Here is a 20,766-nt window from a genome sequence, read left to right as displayed (position 1 = left end):
CAGTGTGTTCTGAGTTATGTCTGTGTAATGAATTAAAACGTCGGGATGTTTTTGCGATTGTAATCGTCGGGAAGAAGGAGGCGGGAACCGGCGGACAATCAAATGAAACTTTAATTACAAAATAAACACAAAACAGCACACCAGCCCCTCACGGACGACTGATGCGCACAAAATAAAACCAAAACCTAAAATAACGCCCAGGCCTGGTCCTCTCTGGTCCTTCACTGTCGTCGCTCCAGTTTTATATCCTTCCATCTCCTCCATGGGCCTCGAGACCGGTGGGTTGAACAGGTGTAGCTCATCTCCAATCACTCCACCGGCCTCGCTCCCACGTCCCTCGGCCCCGCCCCACTCGTCACAGTCTGCTTTACAATGAAACACAAGCTCATTGCGACCGATTCCCCAGACAGCAAGCAGTTTCAGCCTAAAAATGGCCCAAATCTGGCCTGCATGGATTTCACGTGGGCCGGTTCTGGGCCAAAACTGCTTGCTGTCTGGGTCCCTGACATAATTCATTTATTGCGACCCTTTTAACAGATGCATCACTTTAAGAACAACTTGAACAGCAGCAACAATAACAATGCAACAACAATAACAATGCATCAACAATAACAATGCAGCAAAATAATTAACAAACTACGATCATCTAGCCCTCTATTAAACATGAAAAAAAATTTAATCATAGCTTACTCAGTAGGTTTAGTGTAGTGCTGCTTTCTTAGTTGCACCACTTGCGCAGGTATTAGTTTCAGAATAAAATGCGACTTTGTGAAACACTGTCCTAAATTGTTGCTATAGTAGCATCATATTAATTCTAAAAAGCCTATGCATTTGGCAACTATATATTTTTTAATAAACCATTATATTTCATAATTAAAATCTATTTTCACACTCATCTTGGGTGAGGGGCAACCATCGGCATGTGTTTGCTTTTGACATTGTTGGGGACATAAACCCAACTTACTTTATTGATTCTCCCAAATTCATATTTTTTCTCTCTCTGTGTTTTTAAAATTTACTCTCAAAAATCCTACTTTGTGTAACATTTAGTTTTGGCTATATTCACAATATTAAACGATCGTGTTGATACATTTTCAAACCATGCTTCTGAATTTGGGTGAAAAAAAAGCACCTTTCAATCAATGAGATCATGTATGGCACAAATAATAATGCAAGTTACTAAATACTGCTGATGTCTAGCTGTGAAACACTATAACAGTCCTCATCATTTCCAGAAGGACCTTAACTGTTGAATTGAGAAATCTGACCTGAAAGACTTAAAATAAAATATATCTTTTTTTTAGTGTTCAAGTGTACATTTTTATGATTTAAATAATTATTAGCTTTTTAATCAACTCACAAACTCACTACAATTCTTACATTAAGCCCAGTTTGGGAAACCCTGAATTAATGTCATTTTTAATACATTGTATGATGATGATACATTTTGCATTCTATTTGCTTTTTTTTTATATCAATATGGTATGTCTAATGGAAAGTTTAAAAGAAGTTAGATAAAAAAGTTAGTTAATCTAAAAAGTAGTCAGAATACATTACCTAAAATGAATTACGCTATAACTGCAGTTTTCATCATGTCATCTGTAATCAGTATTGGACTACAAGTAATAATTGATGACGGACCATTGAATTATTTAAAAATAATGTACACCCCAGATAGTTACAACGTGAAGAGCTTTTTTGTATTGTTAGTTACAAAATAACACTAGTTAAACTAGTTAGTTAAAAAATAACACTAATCCAAAAATAATTATCATACAAAGAAAAATCACGTAATACATTCTGAATAATTAAAGCATTTATATTACTCCAAAAGGATTGAAAGGACAATCCCAAAACAAATGGCTTCTAGTTTTAGGCAACATTTTTTACAAAAAGAGCAGGATTTCCAATGAGATTGGAAGACATATTCAATTATTTTCTGGAAACTGTAAATTAGTATTTCAAAACAAAATCTGAGTGACTGAATACATTATTGTTATCAAATAACTGGGTTCAAATAAAGTGATTCTCAATACTCAAACTGATTCTTTCTTATTATTTCTTCTTATCTGCTCTTTACAATAAGAAGTGTTTTGCTGCCATCTGCTGGACAAATGCAGCAGCGCAGTATTATACACTTGATTATTGCTGTTATTTTATTCTCAGTTAATCCTAATGAAATTAGATAACATTTAATTTAATAAAACAAAATCATAAAAATAGCTTTAACAACAATATAGCTTATACTAAGGTGTAATATTTTATTTTTATTTTTTCCTTGGTAAGAATAAAAGAACAACTGAATAAAATTCATTAATTCATTAAAATAAGTCGTGAAAAATTGGTTCTAGTTAGTATGAGTAAGTGTTTGAAGTTTTCAGACTTACAGAAGTCAGTGATCAGAGCTTGTGTCTGCTGTGTTCAGGTTCAGGTTTGATGCTGAATATAAGCTGCAGTGTTTCTGTATCAATCTGCTTTAAGTTTAGTGTGACTTTATCTCCACACTGACTTCTGACTGACACGAGTCTGTCCTCAGTGAAGTGTCTCTTCACGCTGGAGGAGGAGTCCCGCTCATCAGCGCTCACACTTTATTGATTTATATGGAGAAAATCAAAATGCTCCTTTCTGATTTGTCACTGATTGTGTTTGATGATTTCCTCTGTTGTGTCTAATAAGGGAACAGTGAGTGTCATTGGCAGCTGTGAGTCTCTCTCTCTCTTTAGGGGGCTGACAGGAGCCAGTTTCTTCAGTGTGTTTGAGGAGCAGACGAGAAACTTGTGCTGTGCTCTGAGTTGATGAAGTAGTGTGTGTCGAGCTTAAGGAGAAGATGGAGAACTGTCTGATGCTGATGTTTCTGTGTTATATGGTAAAACTCATCACCTCCGGTAGGTACATACTCAGAGTCAAGAGGTAATCTATTTAAAATGAGCTGAAATAATTTACATGTAATGTTACACTTTACAACATATTACAGTATGTTTGGTATGTTCACTGATTGTCTCTCTCTCAGGTGTAGACAGTGTGAGTGTGAGGTTGGTGAATGGCAATAATCCCTGTGCTGGTCGAGTGGAGGTTTATAATGATGGTCAGTGGGGAACAGTGTGTCATGATGGCTGGGATATGACTGATGCTGCAGTGGTGTGTAGAGAGCTGGACTGTGAGACGGCTGTAAAAGCAACACGTAGGGCTCACTTTGGACAAGGATCAGGACCAATTTCAATGGGTTATGTAGGATGTAGTGGATCAGAGACTACACTGAAAGACTGTAGTTCAGACAGCAGGGCTACACAGCAGTACTGTTATCATGGTTACGATGCTGGTGTCATCTGTTCAGGTAAGCTGCTCCAAACCTCAGTCTGTTATTTCATCACTATCTTTCATAATTTACACTCAATCAATAACATAATTATGCTGGTGTTTACAAACATCACTATCAATCTTATAAAACAGGCAGTCTGCTTAAATTGTTTTGTTCATAATAATATATTAATCTTAATTCCTTATTATCTTTCATTAAACTAATATGAAGAGAATCACCATTAAATATGTCATGTCTTTTGTATATTCAGACAGTCTGATCTGACAATCTTATTTAAATTGTGCATTTAATGAAGATTATCAAATTAGAGATGGAATATAAAATTACATATCTACGGTGAGCGGGAGGGACATGTTCGTAGTTTTGTCTTGTTCACAAGATAATTTTGTTGAGATTAACGACATTCTTATGTTTACGAGTTTAATGTGTAAACAACTCTGTGTGACCATAGCAACATGGGATTATGAGAAATGGATAAAACGACGGGCCGTTGAATTATTAGAAAAAGTCGTCAATTATTCCATATATACTTTGCAAATAATGTAAACGCCTGACAATTAAACCAATAAAGTTTTGACTTTATGATTGTATTTATGATCGTATGTGACGGGTTGTGTTTTTCTTTAACAAATGAAACTACGCAACTGATCCATTCATCAACAGACATGTATAGGATAATTATATGTTATTAATTAGCCAATATAATATAAAATATTTGTTAAATTAAACCTTTAAACTGCACTCCCATTAAAAATTTATGGAAGATAAAATCACAGATAATATTAGTGCAGATTATATGAAATAATAAAATACAAAATTTAATGACAGTTTTCTCTAGTGCTCCAGGTGAGTAGAGATTTTTAATTAATAATCATTTCATGTCATGTAAACACAGGTCGTCACCCCAAACTTGTTAATGGATCTCACCTGTGTTCTGGGAGATTAGAGATACTTCAGGAGAGCAAACAGTACACAGTGTGTGACGCTGACTTTGACCAGCAGGATGCAGAGGTTGTGTGTAGAGAGCTGGACTGTGGGGCTCCTGTACAGGTGCTGGGAGCAGCTGCTTTTGGTAAAGGAAACGCTCAGATGTGGACACAAGAGATTCAGTGCAGAGGAGATGAATCACACATCCGACGCTGTCCTTTGTCAACTTCTAAAAAAAACTGCACCCATGACAATGACATAGGACTGATATGCTCAGGTAAAGAATACAGTTAAATACTAAAATTAATTTATTTGATCAATACCACAATCTGAAATCTTTTACTATATTAAACAGAGAATAGAACTAGAGAATTATTCAAATTATCTCTGTTCTCTTAGTTTTTGATTGATTGACTGATTGATTGTATTTGATTTCAGTAAGAACTGTGTTGTTTGTCCAGGTTACACTGAGGTTAAACTAGTAAATGGTTCAGACTCTTGTTCTGGAAGAGTGGAGCTTCGGTTCCTCAAAGAGTGGGGCACAGTGTGTGATGCATGCTGGGATATGAGAGCTGCCAATGTCCTCTGTAGACAGCTGAATTGTGGGATTGCTGTGACTGTTGTGGGATCAGACTGGTTTGGAGAGGGAGTTAATGCAACCTGGGCTGATGTGTTTGATTGTGACGGGAAAGAAACAAAACTCTCAGAATGTTCCATCTCTTCATGGAGTCGAGCTGAATGTTCTCACAGACGAGATGTTGGAGTCATCTGCTCTAGTGAGCACATTCATATCACACTGAATTCATGAGTTTCAGAATAAAACTACACATTTAAACAAATGTAGCATATTTTAGATAAAAATATCACAAATAAATACTCTGTCCAGACAGTAAAGCTCATCTGAGGAACTGTAGCTCTTCACAAACTCTCAAATGCAGCTCCACACAACAGCTGTCAGTAAAGAACACTGGTGAGAAAATCAACATCTGGACAGATTCTTCAGTTATTAGTGATCCGAAATATGTATGTACAATCACTGTTTTTCTGTCTCTGAATATCAGGTCGTGGGTCCATCAGGCTGGTGGGTTCTGGGGGAGACTGTGCAGGGAGGCTGGAGGTTTTTCACAGCGGCTCATGGGGGACAGTGTGTGATGACTCCTGGGATATTAAAGATGCTCATGTGGTGTGCAGACAGCTGCAGTGTGGAGTGGCCCTCAGTAACCAGCAGGTACCAGCCTGGTTTGGTCCTGGTTCTGGACACATATGGCTGGATGAGGTGGAGTGTGAGGGGAATGAGACGTCCCTGTGGAGCTGCTCTTCTTCAGGCTGGGGAAAACATGACTGTAATCACAAGGAGGATGTAGGAGTCGTGTGCTCAGGTAAACTAGCTGCTATATATATATATATATATATATATATATATATATATATATATATATATATATATATATATATATATATATTTCTTCATTCAAATTAAAATGTATGTAAAGGGTTTAAAAATATCCTTGCAACACATTCACATATACATAATGCACAGATTTTTCACTTTTGGTAATTTTAAAATGTCATTTCTTTTCATTTCCATCTAGAGTTTAAAGAGATCAGGTTAACTGAGGGCTGTGAAGGGAATGTGGAGGTTTTCTACAATGGATCCTGGGGTAATGTGTGCTGGAACCAGATGGAAAAAGACACAGCGAGTCTGATCTGTCAAGAGCTGAACTGTGGAAGATCTGGTGATTTGTCTGATTCTACAGCAAGAGTGGAATCAGCTCCTAACTGGCTGGATAAAGTAAAATGTCGACCACATGACTCAAATCTGTGGCAATGTCCATCTTTACCCTGGGGACAGAATGACTGTAATAAGGATGAAGTGGCCAAAATCACCTGCTCAAGTGAGATGATATTTAAATAATGTAAAATGTCATATTTATCTAATCATATTTCTCTAAACACAATGTTAAATCTTTATAAAGCTGAGCTGAGCTGATGGAGAGCCTAAAATGATTTATGATGCTTAATTTATAAGTTTTTTTTTCACATTGATGTTTCATTGAGAGATGACTTGTATCATAATGTTCTTTTCATGTTTTAATCTCAGATAAGGAGAATCAAGAGTCTCCTCGGAGTCGTCTGACATGTTTTGTCTTTCCATCTCCTCAACAGAAACAGTGTTCAAGTAAGTTTTGGACTAAAAATTTAAATTTAAGTAAATAACTTTAACTTTTTCAAATATATTATTAAAATATGTGCATATAAACAAAAACAAGAGGTCAAATGATACATTTAAAGACATCTCGGATCAGTTTCATTGTGTGTTTTGTACTGAATGTTGCTGAAGCTGCTCAGTGCTGGTTGATGTGTGTGTTTTAGATCATGTTCCTCTCAGACTGAGTGGAGGTAAGGGCCGGTGCTCTGGGAGGCTGGAGGTGTATCATAACGCTGTGTGGGGCTCAGTCTGTGATGATCAGTGGGACATCAGCGATGCTCAGGTGGTCTGCAGGCAGCTGGGTTGTGGAGCAGCACTGAGGGCTGATGGGAATTCAGTCTTTGGTGCTGGTGAAGGTGTTGTGTGGATGAACGAAGGTCAATGCAGAGGGAATGAGATTCACCTGTGGGACTGTTCTCTCTCCCTGAAAAACCACACTGAATGTGCGCGCAAGAAGCTTGTTACAGTCAACTGTGTAGGTCAGGAAAAATTCTGGATCATTTCAGTGCTAATAATATTTGTTAAATTAATCATTTGCATTATTGTATATGTGTTTGTGTCTGTTTTGCCAAATTTGTCAGTGTCCACTTCTCCTGCCACAACAACATCAGCTTCTCCTCCAGTTTCTCCTCCAGTGCGCTCAACATCAGTCTCTCCTCCACAAACTCTCTCCGTCCCCCCAGTGCTTGTGATTGTTCTGGGAGTTGTGCTCTTACTGCTCTTAGTGCCACTGCTTATACTGATTCAGCAGAACAGAGTGATGAGGAGAGGTAGGAGAGATCCAGAGACTGTCATATTGTGTCTTATTCAGTGTGTGATCAGTCATGTGTTGTGAACTGACAGCAGGTTTGTCTGTCTACACTCACAGCTCTCTCTAAGAGGAGACACAGGACGATGACTGAAGCCGTTTATGAGGAGATTCAGCACAAACACAATCACTTCACTCAGAGGGGTGAGACATGAGCCATCAATCTCATTTAATAGCATTAATAAGAGTCTGTCAGTTAATGTTCATCTATTATTAGTCCTGTTAAACCTCCTGCTTCAAACCATAGAATTCCTGTCAGAAAACCACAGAACTGCAGGTGCATGTTTGTGTGTGTGTGTGTGGGTGTGTGTGTCAGTAAGTATCTCTTCCTGTGAGTATTTTTAGATTGCCATAAGGAGGAATGGGTTCATGTGAGGATACTTGTGTGTTTGTTAATAGGCCTAAAAGGGATTTCTGCCTATAATGATTTAAATGTGAATAATTAATATTTGTGCTGTGTTGTCTACATAATAATTCAGGAAATGAGGATTCAGTTTGTTTGTAATGATGAACATGTTTCTGACCGCTCTGCTCTTTTTTAACAGGGAGTCTCATCTCTGAAGAACTGCATTCTGGGTATGAAGATGCTGATGAGCTTCTCTCAGGTTCGAGAGATGAAGCACACATTCACTCCACATTTCACTCAAAACAGACTCCTTTTTAATGAATTCAAATAAATTAATAAATAAATGAGTGAAGTGAGATAATAATTTTACATATTTGATTAATGGCCCAATACTATTAAAATAATGCTGTTTACTTTATATTAAAAGTTTTCTCTCCTTTTTTAGCAAATGAGTTCAAGACTGCATATTATGATGATGTCACCAACAGCAGTGGCCTAAAAGGTCAGTGAACTTTTTAACTGATCGCATGATTCTTTACCAAATACTAATTTTCAGTCTCATGACCTCCAGCAAAAAAAACATTTTGGTTTTGTATCCAAACATATTGTGTGTTGATGCAGAAGAGATGGTGAAGGAAATCACACCGGGATACTATGATGATGTCATCACTGATGGACTGAAACCAGATCGTGAGACAGGTGTCACTCTCTTACTCTACAACAGCATAGAATATACTTTTAAATTAAATTAAGACAGATATATCAAATTGTTTTTTAATGTAATGAATATGTTTCTGTGATGAATGTGTGAATTTGTAGAAGACACACCTGAGAGCTATGATGATGTCATGACAAGCGGACTGAACGCTGATATCAACAAAGGTGTTTTACTTTATTAAAAAAAAAAAAATATATATATATATATATATATATATATATATATATATAATATTCCTTTAAAATCAAGATATACTGTCTTAATGGGTTTTTTGGTTTACATTTAAATTGACTCCTATTTTTATGTGCAGTGGACGCACCAGAGAATTATGATGATGTCATCATTAATAGACGGATCTCTCAAGGGATAACAGGTGAGATGCTTAGAGCTAAAAAAAATGTATCGCCCTTTTCATGTTTACATGAGTATCAGATATTCGCTCTGTGTAGTCACTGAAGGGAAAGGGGGTTTCCTTCAAATGTGATACAGTTTTTTATAAACTGATATGAGATGTTTTTATGTCATTTTTGATCAGAGAGAGTTCAGGAGGAGTATGATGATGTCATGAGTGTCAGTGAAGATGTGACAAACCTGTTGAGTAAGTTACTATAACTTATTCAGATTTAATATTTGTAATATTTTTACAGTTGTTTAGACTTAAGATATTTATTAAATTACAGTATATGACATGATTAAAGATTTTGTTTTTAATAACAGATTATGATGATCTGGAGGAGGAGTCAAACAAAGAACGGGGTCATTTGGCTCAATGATGTCATCCACTGCTTCGGTTTGACACATCTGAACAAATTCTGAGTTATTGATATATCAATATTGTTATTAATATCAAATCTCAGGGTTCCCCCCATTTTTTTGTATTAAATCTGTTATGCCTCCGTTATTGATTTTGTTCGTCAATAAGAGATTACATGTTCCCTGAAGTCAAATGTATGATCTTACATTATAAAGCACAAACACAGTGACAATCAAAACATCCTAAATATAAACACAATGACCATCAGTGATGTAACGGCGCTCAGCTGCACCACAGAAAGTACTGAGTTCATGAGCAGATAATGCTGAAAAAATGCTTACTTTTATTTTGGATGCGATAAGTAACTTTCACAATAGAAAGAAAATAAGTAACAATCAACTGAAATCAACTATTATTATATTATGTGATCAGGCGTTATAAATAAATACATTATGCAGATTACTTGTCTGCTGGGCTTTTACAGTATATTTGACTTATAAAACACTTTTTTACTGTAGTACTGTGTTATATATGTGTAATTCAACAACCTGTAACACGTTTTAAAATATTTCTTCTCTATACACCATATATTATCAAAATTATTAATACTGTTGTTTATTAAATAAAATACTAAATTCATTGTTTATTATTATAGTTATTTTAAGTTTACTAGTCTCCAAAACAACTCATTAGAAACTCATTAAAAACATTAGAACCCACTGACATTTATTGTGTGGACAAAAAGCACTGACACTTTTTTCAGATTATGTTCATGGAGAATACAGGTTTGGTAATATAATATAACAATATACTGTATTACGACTTAATGCTTAACAGCAGAATATTAAAATCCCAGTGCAGCTCATGTCATATCTATCAATATAAAACAAGAACAGTTGCCTGCTGTGTGATGTACTGCAGTTTCATCAATACACAAGATAATGTCCTTCTACTTCTGATATTATTTTGTTTGTAAATTATCTTTACCTGCAGAACTGAGTTTATGAGATCCTCTTCATTGATGACAAACAACATTATGGAACTGCAGGTTTCTTTTTTCCATTTTATTATCTCTATGTTAATACAGTATAAACTCACTGACCACTTAAACTGCTCGTTAACAAAAATATCAGATCAGCTGCTCATGCCTTAATGTTTTTTAGATCTTGCTTAGGGCCCACAAAGTGGTAAAGCCACCCCTGACCAGTCTGCTCTGGAGGTCAGACTTAGCAGTTGTTTTGAACGTGCTGAAAAATCAGGAACATTTTACAAGAACAGCTCTATTTAGGGTCAGAACACCAACAAAATACAATGATGTGGAAGTTTCAAATTGCAATATTTTATGCAGAATACAACATAGATGACATATCAAATGTTTAAACTGAGAAAATGTATGATTTTTAGGGGAAAATAAGTTGATTTTAAATTTCATGGCATCAACACATCTCAAAAAAGTTGGGACAAGGCCATGTTTACCACTGTGTGGCATCGCCTCTTCTTTTTATAACAGTCTGCAAATGTCAGGGGACTAAGGAGACAAGTTGCTCAAGTTTAGGAGTAGGAATGTTGTCCCATTCTTGTCTAATAAAAGCTTCTAGTTGCTCAACTGTCTTCTTTGGTCTTCTTTGTCACATCTTCCTCTTTATGATGCACCAAATGTTTTCTATGGGTGAAAGATCTGGACTGCAGACTGGCCATTTCAGTACCCGGATCCTTCTTCTACGTAGCCATGAAGTTGTAAGTGATGCAGTATGTGGTCCGGCATTGTCATGTTGGGAAATGCAAGGTCTTCCCTGAAAGAGACAACGTCTGGATGGGAGCATATGTTGTTCTAGAACTTGGATATATCTTTCAGCATTGATGGTGCCTTTCCAGATGTGTAAGCTGCCCATGCCACACGCACTCATGCAACCCCATACCATCAGAGATGCAGGCTTCTGAACTGAGCGCTGATAATAACTTGGGTTTTCCTTGTCCTCTTTTAGTCTGGATGACATGGCGTCCCAGTTTTCCAAAAAGAACTTCAAATTTTGATTCATCTAACCACAGAACAGTTTTCCACTTTTCCAGTCCATTTTAAATGAGCCTTGGCCGAGAGAAAACGCCTGTGCTTCTTGATCATGTTTAGATATGGCTTCTTTTTTGACCTATAGAGTTTAGCCGGCAACGGCGAATGGCACAGTGGATTGTGTTCAATGACAATGTTTTCTGGAAGTATTCCTGAGCCCATGTTGTGATTTCCATTACAGTAGCGTTCCTGTATGTGATGCAGTGCCGTCTAAGGGCCCGAAGATCACGGGCATCCAGTATGGTTTTCTGGCCTTGACCCTTATACACAGAGATTGTTCCAGATTCTCTGAATCTTTGGATGATATTATGCACTGTAGATGATGATAACTTCAACTTCTTTTCAATTTTTCTCTGATAAACTCCTTTCTGATATTGCTCCACTATTTTTCTCTGCAGCATTGGGGGAATTGATCCTCTGCTCATCTTGACCTCTGAGAGACACTGCCACTCTGAGAGGCTCCTTTTATACCCAATCATGTTGTCAATTGACCTAGTAAGTTGCAAATTGGTCCTCCGGCTGTTCCTTATATTTACATTTAACTTTTCTGGCCTTTTATTGCTACCTGTCTCAACTTTTTTGGAATATGTAGCTCTCATGAAATCCATAATGAGCCAATATTTGGCATGACATTTCAAAATGTCTCACTTTCAACATTTGATATGTTATCTATATTCTATTGTGAATAAAATATAAGTTTACGAGGTTTGTAAATTATTCCATTTCTTTTTTTTGCTCACAATTTGTACAGTGTCCCAACTTTTTTGGAATCGGGGTTGTACATCACACACATAGGCTACTGTCTGATAGCCTAGGCCTGTGGTTAATATAATAAATAAATTATTTTAATAATTTATATAATAATTCATATAATAGTTCTTAATTCAAAATAAAATATCAATAAATCCTTCTCTGATAATCCCAGGTTTCTATGCTCACGGAGGTTTGTTTATGCAAACAACCACGGCCTCGACTAAACTGAGTGAACCGAACATAAAATTAGTGCAGATTAAGTGAATTAAATAAAAAAAGGACAAAATTTAATACCAGTTTTCTCTAGAGATGTTTAAACATATGTTTTTATAATTTAAAGACTTCGACTTGTGCACTGGTTTCATCTGTGCTCTGGGAGTGTGGAGATGCTTCATACAGAAGGATGGGGTTCAGTGTGTGACGCTGTCTTTGACCAGCAGGATGCAGAGGTTGTGTGTAGAGAGCTGGACTGTGGGGCTCCTGTACAGGTGCTGGGAGCAGCTGCTTTTGACAAAGGAGACACTCAGATGTGGACACAACATGATTCCACTTTATAGCTGTTTCCATCTTTACACTGGGGACAGAATGACTGTAATAAGTATGAAGTGGCCAAAATCACCTGCTCAAGTTGGATGATATTCATTGATTAAAGACAGTTTGAAATTGTCATGTTTTGTTTGTTTAAATATCTTTTTTTCTTTTAATTATTTTGTTCTATTTAACAGTAAATTAAATGTTTACCATGTTTTAATCTCAGATGATCAGACACATGAGTCTCCTCAGAGCCTACTGTTCTAACTCACCATCTCCATACAAGAGACAGTGTTCAAATACGTTTATTATGATTTTTTTAAATTATTATCACAACCTTAAACTTTGTTGTGAATGTTGCTGAAGCTGCTTAGTGCTGGTTGATGTGTGTTTAAGATCATGTTCCTCTCAGACTGAGTGGAGGTAAGGGCCGGTGCTCTGGGAGGCTGGAGGTGTATCATAACGCTGTGTGGGGCTCAGTCTGTGATGATCAGTGGGACATCAGCGATGCTCAGGTGGTCTGCAGGCAGCTGGGTTGTGGAGCAGCACTGAGGGCTGATGGGAATTCAGTCTTTGGTGCTGGTGAAGGTGTTGTGTGGATGAACAAAGGTCAATGCTGAGGGAATGAGATTCACCTGTGGGACTGTCCTCTCTCCATGAAAAAACACACTCACTGTGCACACAAGAAGGTCAGGCAAAATTTTTGGACCATCTCAGTTCTAATAATATTTGTGTTTAAATCAATCATTTGTATTATTGGTGATCTGTTTTTGTCTGTTTTGCCAGATGTTTCAGTGTCCTCTACTCCTGCCACAACATCAGCTTCTCCTCCAGTTTCTCCTCCAGTGCGCTCAACATCAGTCTCTCCTCCACAAACTCTCTCCGTCCCCCCAGTGCTTGTGATTGTTCTGGGAGTTGTGCTCTTACTGCTCTTAGTGCCACTGCTTATACTGATTCAGCAGAACAGAGTGATGAGGAGAGGTAGGAGAGATCCAGAGACTGTCATATTGTGTCTTATTCAGTGTGTGATCAGTCATGTGTTGTGAACTGACAGCAGGTTTGTCTGTCTACACTCACAGCTCTCTCTAAGAGGAGACACAGGACGATGACTGAAGCCGTTTATGAGGAGATTCAGCACAGACACAATCACTTCACTCAGAGGGGTGAGACATGAGCCATCAATCTCATTTAATAGCATTAATAAGAGTCCGTCAGACAGTTGATGTTCATCTATTTTTAGTCCTGTTAAATCTCCTGCTTCAAACCACAGAATTCCTGTCAGAAAACCACAGAGCTGCAGGTGCATGTTTATAGTTGTGTGTGTGTGTGTGTGTGTGTGTGTGTGTGTGTCAGTGTGTCTCTTACTGTGAGTATTTTTAGATTGCCATAAGGAGGTGTTCATATGTTACACTAAGTGTAGGTGCAGGTGTGTGTGACTATTTCTGGAAGGCAGTGAGAAATGGGTTCATGTGAGGATACTTGTGTGTTTACTATCAGGTTGAAAAAGGGATTTCTGCCTATAATGATTTTAAAATGTGAATAATTAATATTTGAGTTGTCTTTTTTATGATCAAAAGATAATAACAATTCAGTTTGTTTGTAATGATGAACATGTTTCTGCTCTGATCTTCTTTAAGAGGGAGTCTCATCTCTGAAGAACTGCATTCTGGGTATGAAGATGCTGATGAGCTTCTCTCAGGTTCAAGAGACGATGCACATATTTATTCAAACCTTTTTTTTTATTTTTTAAAAATAAATAATTAAGTGAAGTGAACCAATTCTATTACATATTTGATTATTGACCCAATATTATTTAAATACTGCAGTTTGCTTATATATTAACAGTCTGTTCTCCTTTTTTAGCAAAAGAGTTCAAGACGGCATATTATGATGATGTCACTAATGACAGTGGCCTAAAAGGTCAGAGATGTTTTTAACTGATCACATGATTCATCACCAAATGATTAATAAATTCTCGATCTGCCAAAAGAAAATATTTTGGTTTTGTATCCAAACATATTGTGTGTTGATGCAGAAGAGATGGTGAAGGAAATCACACTGGGATACTATGATGATGTCATCACTGATGGACTGAAACCAGATCGTGAGACAGGTGTCACTCTCTTACTCTACAACAACAAAGAATACACTTTAAAATATTACTGTACAATTAAGTTAGATATATATATTTTTTTCTGAATTAAATGAAAGTGAGACTGATGAATGTGTGAATTTGTAGAAGACACACCTGAGAGCTATGATGATGTCATGACAAGCGGACTGAACGCTGATATCAGAAAAGATGTTTTACTTTTTTATCAGTTAAAATATATATAATATTTGAAATCCAGATTGTTAGAGATATTTTAAATTAACATATTTCATTTTGACACTTATTTTTATGTGCAGTGGACACACCAGAGAATTATGATGATGTCATCATTAATAACCGGAGCTCTCAAGGGGAAACAGGTGAGATGCACAGAACTACATTTTACATGTGTAGATCCATTTAATCAAGTCACTGAAGGAAAAAGGGATCCTTCAAAAGTGATAAAGTGTTTTATAAACTGATATGAGATGTTTTTATGTCATTCTTGATCAGAGAGAGTTCAGGAGGAGTATGATGATGTCATAAATGTCAGTGAAGATGTGACAAACCTGTTGAGTAAGTTACTATAACACTTTTGTTCTCAAATTAACGTCTTTATTTAGATTTATTTTATTTATTTTTTCTAGTTGTTTAGACTTCAAATATTTATTCAATTACAGTATTTGACATGATTTAAGATTTTGTTTTTAATAACAGATTATGATGATGTGGAGGAGGAGTCAAACAAAGAAGGGGGTCATTTGGCTCAATGATGTCATCCACTGCTTCAGTTCAACACATCTGAACTAATGTTTTTGTATGTCAGTAAGAGATTACATGATCCCTGAAGTCAAATATATGTATTTACATTATAAAGCACAAAGTGACAATCAAAGACTAAATATAAAATATAAATATAAACCCAAATGACCATCATTGATGTAACAGACTTCAGCTTCATGAGCGGATAATGCTGAAAAAAATGCTTGCATTTATTTTGGATGTGATAAGTAACTTTCACAATAGAAAGAAAATAAATAAAAATCAACTGTATCAACTATTATTATCTTATGTGGACAGGCGTGTTATGAACTAATAAATAAATTATGCATATTGCTTGTCTGCTGGGCTTTTATATTTTACTTATAAACTACTTTTATATGCTATATTTTACTGTAGAAGTACTGTTATATATGTGTAATTCAACGATCTGTAACACGTTTAAAATATTTCTTAGGGATATGCCAGTATCAAATGTTCCTGTTGCAATTAATTGCTCATGCTTTTATCACAGTATATGGTATTATCACAGTATTGAAATTAAAATTTTGGTCAGAATACAGTATAACAGGTTAAATACCTTTTTTCTTTTAACAAAAATAACTGAACATTTAAATGCAATAAAGCAATACAAAATTTTACAATAAGACCTCTTTAGTTAACCATTAACATTCCCAATGAGCAATAGCTACAATTACAACAGAAGATATTCATCTTTTTTTTTTAAGTCTTCGTTCACGTTAGCTCATTAAATAATACAGTTGCAACTTTAGATTTTAACAACATGTTATTAGATACTGGAATACCTAAGATTAATGAATGTTCAGAAGAATTTTTCATTGGCAGAGATGTTGCTATGATTGACTTATTATTATTAGTAGTTGTAGTAGTTGTATTACTTTTCTGTACTTTTTTAATGAAAACATCAGCTACATGACCCGAGAATTATATTTTGGTTATTAAGTATTTGATTAAATAAATAAATAAATATGTTTATTTATTATAATTATTTTTTAATTAGTTTAAAAAAAAGCTACAACAGTTTAAACCTGTAATATTTACTCGATACATATGAAAGCACAAACCAATACTTCTTCACCTGTAAACGATTCTCCCATTTCTTCTGGAATTTAAATCCAAAGTCATTGAGGCTTCTCTGAGGAGAACTGCATCCTTTTTTGTCTTGTACGTAAACAATTTTAATCAATGTTTCTGATTATTTTTTATTAATCTGTGTTTCTCATGGTGTCTAAACAAATATGTGGCCAGGTCATGATATTCTATCTTTCTTTTTGTGCTGATGAAAAAGAAAGTTGATTTGCAGATTATAAAAAAATGAAAGCTCATTTTAAATTAGATCATGAAAAAAATACACTTGTGATTTATGTTTGAGTGAGCATTTCTGATGGTAAATATTAAGCAGGCTAATTTCCAGAAAAGTAAAGGGATGATAATTACTTTATATGGCATTTATTGTATAAACAGTACCACAGTACACACAGTAAATGTTCCACAGTACACACAGTAAATGTTTTCCAGAGCCGAGTAGTAATGTAATCAGATTCCAAAAATCAAGTATTCATAATTAGAGTATATTACATTTTAGAAAATGCTCGTAATTAAATTAAAGTTACTTGTTTATGGATTACATTACTACATATTAGTCACACAATGGCAGTAAATCATTCATAATTGATTCTCCTAAATTCATATTTTTTTTTCTCTCTCTCTCTTTTAAAATTTCATACATTTAGTTTTGGCTATATTCACAATATTGAATGCCCATGTAAATGTCATGTTAATCAGTTTTCAAACCATGCTTCTGAATTTGGGTGAAAAAAGCCCCTCTCAATCAATGAGATCATGTATGACACAAATAATAATGCAAGTTACTAAATACTGCTGATGTCTATCTGTGAAACACTATAACAGTCCTCATCCTTTCCAGAAGGACCTTAACTGCTGAATTGAGAAATCTGACCTGAAAGACTTAAGAAAAAAAAAGACTAAGATAAAATATATCTGTTTTTAGTGTTTAAGTGTTCAAATCATTTATTTAAACTTTTTATGGTTTAAATAATTTTTAGCTTTTTAATCGACTCACAAACTCACTGCAGTTCTTACATGAAGCCCAGTTTGGCCCTTTCATTTTTAATGCATTGTATGATGATGATATACATTTTTAAAATATATTTTCATTCTATTGTATATATTTAACCTGTTAACTGTCTCTCACATTTTTTAACATAAACTTGAAAGTGCATGATCTGAACCTACATTTTTTATAATGCATGACTGAAGACTTTTGGTAATGTGATTTTGATGCACCGTTTTCATGGTAATGCAATGTTTACATTTAAAATGGGTTTCAAAGGATGAATTTTGAGATTTTAAGTTTTCAAGTGATATAAAATTTCTGATGATTTCTAAAATCTGACAACAAAGAAGACTTTTTTGACAAAGGTCAGAACTCCTGTTATGATGTAGGTTTTTGCGGTAGACTCTTGCCATAAATTAATCTATTACTCTTCCTACATAATTTGTAACAAAAAAGATTGTTAAAATATCTATTTAGTAGTCTTAGACCTTTCCAATGATATATAGTTTGTCATGATTAGATAAGGGTTTAAATTGTAACATAGTGAAGTAAACATAAGCGTCCCACCGAGGGTCCGGGTGACAGTTAACAGGAGATCTGGAAATATCTAATAAGTATTCGAAAATAATACACACCCGAGAATGTGATTCAACCACATAAACGTAAAAATCACGTAACATTTTTTTGAGGGAGTGACCACACATGTGGCCAGATAATTTAATCATAAATATTATTTAAATAGCAAATTGTGGAAGGAATTGAGGTAATAGTCAAAAAATAGAATCTGACTTTGTAATCACACTTTTGCATTGAGAAACAAATACCAACCAGTGAATTTAACAGAAATCTTTGAGCCTTTATTATTGTTTCTGCATACAGATTTTCTAAGAGATTGAAAGCTATATTAAATTATTTCCTGGATACTGTAAAATAGTATTTCAAAACAAAATCTGAGTGACTGAATAAATTATTGTTATCAGATAACTGGGTTCAGATAAAGTGCTTCTCAAAACTCAAACTGATGCTTCTTCAGTTTACTCGCTCCTCTGTTCTCCAGCCCTGACCTGAAACTAATCTAATACATAAATAAATAAATCTACAAAGATATGTAATATATATATCCTGTTAGCTGTCATCCAGGCCCTTGGAGGGATATATATATTTATATATTTTATTAAATATGTATAAATGCATTTTTACACATTTTCTTATTTTTATTTATACACATTTTCATTTTATTTATATGTGTATTTGTAAACATTTATATATTTTCACATTTATTCAAATGTACCATAAATACATATATAAAAATACATGAATATGGAAAGAAATGTATAAATAAAAAATAAATGTTGAAAAATACAATTCACGTTTTATTTATTTTTGTATATTTATATACTAATTTATTTATTATTTTGTCAACTATCATTTACTATAATAGAAGCTATTCTGTAATACTTTCACTGGTGAGAAGTTCCTCATGCAGCAACACAGAGACAAGACTCTTATCTGCTCCTCTTTACAATAAGAAGTGTTTTGCTGCCATCTGCTGGACAAATGCAGCTGCGCAGTATTAAACTCACATGATTACTGCTCTTATTTTATTCTCAAAGTTAAACCTAATGAAAAGAAATAATATTTAATTTAATAAAACTAATCAAAATAGCATTAGCAACAATATAGTTTATACTATGGTGTAATCATATTTCTATTGTTTTCTTGGTTAGAGTAAAAGAACAAATGAGTAAAATTCATTAATTCATTAAAATTAGTCGTGAGAAATTGGTTCTAGTTAGTTTGTGTAAGTGTTTGAAGTGTTCAGACTTACAGAAGTCAGTGATCAGAGCTTGTGTCTGCTGTGTTCAGGTTCAGGTGTGATGCTGAATATAAGCTGCAGTGTTTCTGTATCAATCTGCTTTAAGTTTAGTGTGACTTTATCTCCACACTGACTTCTGACTGACACGAGTCTGTCCTCAGTGAAGTGTCTGTTCACGCTTATAGAAGTGATGTGTTTGATTGTGACGGGAATGAAACAAAACTCTCAGAATGTTCCATCTCTTAATGGAGTCGAGATGTTGGAGTCATCTGCTCTGGTGAGTTCAATTCAACTCAATTCAAGTTTATTTGGATAGTGCTTTTTACGATACAAATGCTTGCAAAGCAAATTTACAGAAAATTTAGTTTCTACAATATTTAGTACTTATACTTATCAATGGTGACTTTCAGTTTATGTGCATATGACAGAAATTTTCAGAAGAATTAATAAAAGACGTAGTCAACCAACGATAAACACTATTAATAGCAATGTGTTTTGTTTCTATCTTCATGTATGTGAACTCACCAGAGCATTATGATGATGTCATAATTATTGGACGGAACTTTAAATGTGTAACAGGTGAGTCACACAGAACTGCTTTTTAACATAACATACTGTATTATATATTATTTATCATGTTACATAATGAACATGTATTTAAACCATTAATGAATCATCATAGGTTTATCAGGTGTAATCTAATTGTTTCAGACAGTCATGAGGAGAAAGAGATCAGTGACACAAGCTGTGTCACACATTACAATGTGAGGTTTTATATCACACGTGTATCAGAGGGAGATCAGGAGGAGTGTGATGATGATGATGATGATGTGAAGAGCAGGCAGGAAGATGAGAGAAACATGCTGGGTTGGTTATTGTTACCTTTTTACACAATCTACTTTCAATCATATTATATTAAATTAAATTAATGCATTTAGCAGACGGTTTTATCCAAAGCGACTTACAGCGCATTCAGGCTAACAATTTTTACCTATCATGTGTTCCCGGGGAATCAAATCACCAACCCTGCGCTTCCAATCCTCTACCACTTGAACACTATTTTATATATTATAATATTAGGAACACTATATTATATATAGTTTCTTATATTGCTACTAATGCATCAATGTCTTCTGTTTTTATAAAAGTTTAAATGCTTTATCAACAAATTTTAGTATTTGTATTTTAGTATTTGGCCTTTTACTTTGATATCAATGCTTTTCAACTAATAAAAAAAATAAGCCATTCATTCATCGTGTCTCAAAAATATATTTTTAAAAGAACGGTTAGAAGAAAAGAGAAATTCAGTAGTTCAGCTTCAGACAGCATTTTATAGCTAAATATAATAATAAAATGATATATTCTAAAGCATCATGTTTTTTCACAAACTTGAATTAACTCAAGTAAAACAATTTAAAATTTAGTTTACAAGAAATATTACTTGGAAAGACAAAGGTATGCATATCCTTGTGGTCAAAAAAAAAACAGTTTATTGTGTGATAGTCTATTTTAACTTTAAACGGTCTCATTTTATGGTTGATAGTGAA

General features: G+C 34.7%; 1 protein-coding gene across 2 annotated transcripts in view; it reads left to right on the top strand.

The window, feature by feature from the left end:
* The window catches only part of LOC132105642 (antigen WC1.1-like), a 118,041-nt gene extending 110,706 nt beyond the window's left edge, over positions 1–7,335 (top strand). The window contains exons 1-9 of one of the 2 annotated variants that reach the window (XM_059510926.1): positions 2,274–2,885; positions 3,017–3,334; positions 4,215–4,523; positions 4,708–5,022; positions 5,133–5,216; positions 5,308–5,625; positions 5,839–6,141; positions 6,348–6,425; positions 6,620–7,335. In XM_059510926.1, the coding sequence (XP_059366909.1) occupies positions 2,828–2,885; positions 3,017–3,334; positions 4,215–4,523; positions 4,708–5,022; positions 5,133–5,216; positions 5,308–5,625; positions 5,839–6,141; positions 6,348–6,425; positions 6,620–7,290 (2,454 nt within the window). In that variant the 5' untranslated portion in view covers positions 2,274–2,827 and the 3' untranslated portion in view covers positions 7,291–7,335. Of the gene's footprint in view, positions 1–2,273; positions 2,886–3,016; positions 3,335–4,214; positions 4,524–4,707; positions 5,023–5,132; positions 5,217–5,307; positions 5,626–5,838; positions 6,142–6,347; positions 6,426–6,619 lie in introns of those variants that run through there. The other variant, XM_059510927.1, reaches the window with a different exon arrangement.
* Positions 7,336–20,766: the final 13,431 nt, after the last annotated feature.

The sequence above is a fragment of the Carassius carassius genome, chromosome 26 (assembly GCF_963082965.1).
Source record: "Carassius carassius chromosome 26, fCarCar2.1, whole genome shotgun sequence".
Lineage (NCBI taxonomy): Eukaryota > Metazoa > Chordata > Actinopteri > Cypriniformes > Cyprinidae > Carassius > Carassius carassius.
Note: the sequence above shows the minus strand (reverse complement) of the source record. Positions and strands in the feature narration are given on the sequence as shown.